The 6,561-nt window shown below is 35.8% G+C and overlaps 2 protein-coding genes across 2 annotated transcripts in view; both read left to right on the top strand.

Moving 5' to 3' along the window:
- Positions 1-4,130: 4,130 nt before the first annotated feature.
- Positions 4,131-5,996, top strand: LOC107730746 (ferritin, middle subunit-like). Its single transcript, XM_016541662.1, has 4 exons — positions 4,131-4,413; positions 5,010-5,156; positions 5,252-5,377; positions 5,602-5,996. Exons 1-4 carry the CDS (start codon positions 4,309-4,311, stop codon positions 5,758-5,760), a joined length of 537 nt encoding a protein of 178 aa, XP_016397148.1. The 5' UTR covers positions 4,131-4,308; the 3' UTR covers positions 5,761-5,996.
- The window catches only part of LOC107730747 (ferritin, middle subunit-like), a 10,884-nt gene continuing 9,827 nt past the window's right edge, over positions 5,505-6,561 (top strand). Inside the window, exon 1 of the mRNA XM_016541663.1 lies at positions 5,505-5,592. Within this exon, the coding sequence (XP_016397149.1) occupies positions 5,520-5,592 (73 nt within the window). The 5' untranslated portion in view covers positions 5,505-5,519. The remainder of the gene's footprint in view (positions 5,593-6,561) is intronic.

Below are 6,561 nucleotides of genomic sequence, written 5' to 3'. Positions count from 1 at the left end.
AATATATTATTTCTATAGGCTATACAAAAAAGACCAAAAAGGACAAAATAAAAAGGCTGAATAAGCTGATCTATAGCATGTTAAATGGTGGTATCCTAGTCTATGAATGATACACCCCCTTAAGCTCACAGAAATGGTTTGACCTAAGTTTTCAGCAGCCAATGACACTGACCCGTTCAAATGGATTTTTAACGCATATTTCACAGGTATTTAAAGGGGTCATATGATGCGATTTCAATGTTTATTTCTCCGATCACAAATGCAGACATGGTTTTATGTTTACACGGCGCGATGCAACGCGCTGATTTTTTCATATGCAAACAACACGTATCTAACGCATAAAATATTTGATGCATTGTTGATGTGTAAAATTTCACATGTTTTTGACCATTTTGGCCTTCCATATATATACGCACAAACATGATCACTGCACGATCTAATGTGTAGTGTCTTATTAACTCACTGTCATGTATTGTGTGCACTACATTTCTTCTCCCTCTTCACATTTCGTGATTTTCTCCACTGCTAAAGATTTATTTTACCATAGTAAAATTATATTTCTGGCTTAAGTAAATTTTTCATCTCAGTTTTTATTACTCATTTAAAATTAGACAAATCTGCTATTATTTTAATCTCCAATCTGTTATTTATCAGTTTAGATAATTTTTTAATGCTTCGCTATAAACTATCATAAGACAGTAACCAGTTTTAAATTCCAATTGCGCAGATGGGGCATGTTGTAACACTGCGTTACAATGTGCCCTGCCTTGCTATTCTATGACATTAGCGATGTAATTCACACTATTTACTTTAATACATTTTAATGATAAACGACGAGAAACAGGTGAATAAAGACTGACAGTCAATGTTTAGTACTGTTAAGAAATTATTATTTCAAGACATGTAAAGCATTTTGGCTCGTTAATTAATTGGGCCGTCCCAAGCATGGTACATTTCACTTACAATGTTTTAGGGTAAATAAAGAAAAACGTATACACTGTAATTATGAAACAAAGCGACATATTTGTACTAGACAAGTGTGAAATTACTGTGGATAAAAAAAAAGTATACTCTGAACCCCATGTGGATTTACACAGTTTGAGAAAGTCAAAAAGTGTTACTTTGTGGCCGGCTCTCCCCTACTCCTAACAATTTTGGACCTTAAGAGCTATTTTAAGGGTTAAGATGCTTTCTGAATTACTTTCTTCTTTACTATGATCTTTTCTTTCATTTTAAGAGGAGACGACCACATTTCTAAGAATTTTCTAAGAATTGTGTCATAGGAGCAATTCTTTGCACTAAGAATTTTCATGAATACGGGCCCTGATCTTTTGAATACATACCTGTATAGTTTACAACTATGTTAGATTTACTTGAAGAGGGTCATTATTAAATACATTATGTAAACCTGGGGTGCAGCTCCAGCGTTTACAATGAATTCAATGGATAATGAGTTTTAATGTGTATTGCTATCTTGTTGAGTATGGAGTGATGTAGTCAATTCAGTATTAGGCCACTAACATACCCCAACTCTTTCTGAGGGAGACACTGAAGTTTACACTGAACACAGAAAGTGATAACTCCACAAGGACAGTGCATGCTTTTAGTGTTATTATTAAAGGCATTAGGATCTGCACTCAAAACAGGTTGAGCTCCCCCGGCTGGCCTCACTAACACTTCTTCCAACAGCGACCTCAGTTTCCCTCAGGATTTCAACTACACAGATACTGACCAGACTCATCCCTGCTTAGCGTCAGTCAGTGGGCAGCTGACAGCTGTTGTTGCTAAAGCTTCCCTTAAGTATGCATACACTTCTGGTATTTCTTAAACATACACATTTAAAACTATATTATAAAATAAAATCAATATATTATATCATATAGATAGATATAATACCATTTAGATTGTTGGCCTTCAGTTACTCATCTCAGCGGTGGTGTCGGCTATTCCTGAGTGCACACTTGGATTGGAATTCTATGTCTATGGGAAGTCAAACAGCTGAAATTTCTGGTCACTAAAATAAAATCATGTTGAAGAGCCTTAGTATTCTAAGCAGCACTCATAAGTTCGTAAATACTTCATTAAAATGGGAAAACCTTTTTCCATACACTTAAAGTTCATACAAAAATACTAGGACTTAAATAACAACATTTCACAAATTTCAACATTTACCCTCCCGATTCCACACAAAGCACACTGGGAACTAGAAATCCAATGTCCAGTTTCTGTTGTCAACAAAAAATCTTTTTTTTTTTTTTTTAGTAGATTGTAGGTGTTGTGCTCCTTTTTCTTTGTCTTTTTTTTGACTGCTGGAATGGATTGGTTAGTGTGCAATACTTACTCATTCCTGTTAAATTGCCTGTGGTTTTGTGTTTCTCTAAAATTTATGTGTTTTAGTGCCCTAAATGCTTCAGTCCTATGACGCTCTCACAGAATGACAGTTACCTTTGACTGGTTCTGCAGCATCCACATTCTTGATGCCTTTCCTTCCATATGGCCTCATGTCATACAAACGTGTCTGACTTGTTTTTATTGTTTGTGAGTAAATAATGACAGAAGTTTCATTTTTGGGTGGACTGTCTCTTTACGACAAAAGTGCACTTATTACACTGTGAATTTGTGTTCTGTTTTTGTAAAGCATTTCAGTATTCTTTATTCCAGTGTTAAAAATAGTTACAATCTTTAGTGTTTGTTGGTGATATGTTTGATATGATGTTTTTTTAATAATAATAATAAAAAAACATTTTTTACGAAAGATATTGTGGATATTCTGAGAACAATAAAATGGAATTAGATGGAATTGTGGTTACCTCTCTCTTCCTTCGGCTTGCTCCCTTTTTATCAGGGGTCGCCACAGCGGAGTGATCCGCACAACCGATTTGGAATTTTGGTTACCTGGTGTTACTAAACTAAAAAAGGTTATGGCAGATGTAAAAGTGAGGGCTACACACCTGGACTCTGGAGAACTGATCGAATAACAAACATGTTCCATAATATGACATAAATGAGAAATTGCTGAGTCACAGCAACACAGCTCAGTGTCATGTCTTCATCTGTTTACACTGCTGACAGAGTTCACTATAAACATGCTTTGTCATTGTCACTGTCACATGATTGTCACATGATTTTTTCTTTAATCCAAATGCAGTTACCAGGTGGAACACAGTGATGACATCACTGTTACATGATATTGCATAACTGTCTCATTATATTTGCCACATCACTGTTGCTGTAGTATGCACTATGCAGGGTCACATGCATCCTTGAAATCCTGATATTTTTTAATGCTTTTGTAATTGTCCTGTAAAATGTTTGAAACGATAAAATTATAATAAATGACTGTGCTGACAAGGTTTATATATATATATATATATATGCATATGCGTTCAAACACACTGTATATGTCGTCCATGGATTTTAGTGAGGCAGGGACAGGGAACACGTAAACAGTCATGATGTTTCCCAATATATATATTTATTTTTTTTTTTTTTTTTTTTTACAGGAATCATTGGGATCAGTCCAGACTGGTGACATCCAGACATATTGCGCAAATATATTTCACCTCAATTTGCAAATATTAAATGCACAGTTTTATTGATTTGTTTTCTCTAAACTGACTCAAACTCTTATATTAGCTAATGTGTAACATTTCCAAAGACATTCTAGTAATGCTAGTAGAAGCAAATGAATTATTAGCTAGATCAATTGTTCAATATTTCATTTCTCTATATTTTTGATTGCTCCAGCATCCCCATGACCCTACATAGGACAAGAGATATTTAATTATTATCATATTTATTTATTTATCTCTCATATGATCTTGATAAAATAATGTAGCTAAATGCACATTTGGTTAATTTTAGATTAGATGACACATTGCTTAAAATTTCTTTCTTTTAGGGCTTGCACCTTGGTATTATTTTAAGTACCCTGGAGTAGGTACCACCAGTTCAGAAAATGTGGAGCTGAACCCGCGGGTCCTTATTCCGTTTGCCAATAATTGTGAACAAAAAAACAAAAAAATCTCATTCCTGAACATTGATCTTGTACTTGTTATCTTCCAGAATGACACCGCAGAGTGTCTCGTCACTTAATGATTCAGCTCGTTCTTTGACGGGCTGGTTTCAGTTCCACTGACTCAGCATTATTATGCGCTGATCGTATATAAGATGATGATCATTTCACTCACAGCTTCGGGAAGATCTAAAAGAGGTTCTTGCTTCAACAGTGATTGAACGGAACTTCGATCTCATCGAAATTTCATATTTTTTTACGTTTTTTATAATAAAACTATAAAACCCGCCGAAATGGAGACTTCTCAGGTTCGCCAGAACTACGACCGCGACTGCGAGGCTTTGATCAACAAGATGATCAGTTTGGAGCTGTACGCTGGATACACATACACGTCCATGGCAAGTGTTTCTTTCTTTTGTTCATCTCTCTTCCAAATCACATCTTTCCATTAATAATCTTATTCTCGGTCATTTCTCAGTGCTGCATTATATCTTGACTTATTATGTGTAAATATTGTATAGCCTGCTTATTTTTGTTCAACCCTATGTTCTAAACTTGATTTTGTTCTTCTTCTTCCGTTTTTTGGCATGTTACATCCTGTGTGCATATCGCCACCTACTTTTGCTGTTATGCAGTCATGGTTTATTTATTATCAATTTCTTCCTTGTTTTTGCTTTTCCTGTTCTTACACACCTATACACAAATATTCAATTATTCGATGCTCCATCCCATTCCTTCTCCCCAGGCTCCACCTGGCGCTGCGTGTTCAGCTCCTCCAGACTAAATCCGTGGTCTCCTAAAGATCCAGAATAGAATAGAGCACCCGCATTGTATATTTAAATCCTTTCACTTAATCCAGTAGTATATATGTATTTTATTAATATCCTGTATCCTTCTCTATCTCTGTTAAACTCATATCCTAATAAGTATTCCAAATCCTTATTTACCTTACCTTTTTTTGTTTAAATATGATACTTGATTTTGTTACTTTCAGGCTCACTACTTCAAACGGGATGACGTCGCCCTTCCTGGATTTGCCAAGTTCTTCATGAAGAACAGTGAGGAGGAGCGCGAGCATGCTGAGAAATTCATGGAGTTCCAGAACAAGAGGGGTGGCCGCATCGTCCTTCAGAATGTCAAGGTGTGTTGACAGTGTTTTGAACAAAGTCTTTTGTTATGGAAAGACCTTACGCATATGTGTATTTTGCTCACTGTTCTGATTGTATCTCACTTCAGAAACCAGAGCGTGATGCATGGGACAATGGACTGACTGCTATGCAGTGCGCTCTTCAGCTGGAGAAGAACGTCAACCAGGCTCTGCTGGACCTGCATAAGGTTGCCTCTCAAAAGGGAGACCCTCATGTGAGTTCTGAAGATTTACCTTCAGACATGAAAAAGACACCTCTCTGAAAAAGCAATAAGAAAAGTGCAAGTCATAGTAATATAATAAGTAACTTGGGGTAGTTGGTGTTGAAGCTGTAATTTATTCTAAGCCTTCATATACATGGCTCTGTCAAGTATTGTCATACATTTTGGGTTGTTGCATGTTATTTTCCTAAATTCTGTTCTGATCTCTTGTCCAACAGCTGTGTGACTTCCTGGAGACTCACTACTTGGATGAGCAGGTTGAGGCCATCAAGAAGCTTGGTGACCACATCACCAACCTTACCAAGATGGATGCTGGCAACAACAGGATGGCGGAGTATCTGTTTGACAAGCACACCCTGGATGGTGACAGCAGCTAAATGCAGCCCTCTGATCATTTGCATGCTTTTAAATTACTTTTAAATCAGGTTTTAAGAGCACATTATATGTTTTCATGACACAGCTCATATACAGAATTGTACATTTTAAACAACTGAAAGGTTTAACAAGTAAAGGTTGATGCAATCTTGTTATAGCCAAGCCATTGCTTTCCTGTTTAATGTTCACGAATTGGTCTTAACCTGGTGTATTTGAGGAATAAACATTTTGGACTGGATTGACTTGTATTTTTATTCAAAATTGTGGGACTTGGTTGTAGGCTATATGTAACCATTTATTAACTTATATCTAAAGTTTACATATATAATTTATGCGTAATGAATCATAAATCATATTTTGATGGTCTCTGTGAGGGATTTTAAAAGTAAACTAATTATTTTAAGAGAAAGACTGTGATTAATTGGTGACCCATTTTATCTACACTATTTTTTTTTTAATTAAGTTGTAGTAACTTAGAGTTTCTAAGAGTTTCTATTTTGTGTATAGTGTTGAAAAGTGGTGCTCATGGTTAAGTTGTGGTTGATTATACCTGAAGGTAAACACATCGACTCTATGAGCAATGACTGTGCTAATGCCAAGTAATTTCTGATTTGTTCATTAAATTTACATGCTAAATAAGTTATATTAAAGGGTTAGTTCACCCAAAAATGAAAATTAGGCTGCGTTTTACTCACCCCCGAGGCATCCTAGGTGTATATGACTTTCTTCTTTCAGACGAATCCAGTCAGAGATATATTAAAAATTGTCTTTGATCTTTCAAGCTGTTTAATGCCACTCAGCGG

The sequence above is a fragment of the Sinocyclocheilus rhinocerous genome, unplaced genomic scaffold, assembly GCF_001515625.1.
Source record: "Sinocyclocheilus rhinocerous isolate Xijiao unplaced genomic scaffold, SAMN03320098_v1.1 scaffold549, whole genome shotgun sequence".
Lineage (NCBI taxonomy): Eukaryota > Metazoa > Chordata > Actinopteri > Cypriniformes > Cyprinidae > Sinocyclocheilus > Sinocyclocheilus rhinocerous.
The sequence above is the reverse complement of the archived record's forward strand: the minus strand, read 5'-3'. Positions and strand labels throughout refer to the sequence as shown.

Coding starts and splice junctions, on each gene's coding strand:
- LOC107730746 (XM_016541662.1), top strand. CDS start 4,309: ATGGAGACTTCTCAGGTTCGCCAGAACTACGACCGCGACTGCGAGGCT. Junction 5,157..5,251: donor TCGTCCTTCAGAATGTCAAG/GTGTGTTGACAG, acceptor ATCTCACTTCAG/AAACCAGAGCGTGATGCATG. Junction 5,378..5,601: donor CTCAAAAGGGAGACCCTCAT/GTGAGTTCTGAA, acceptor CTTGTCCAACAG/CTGTGTGACTTCCTGGAGAC.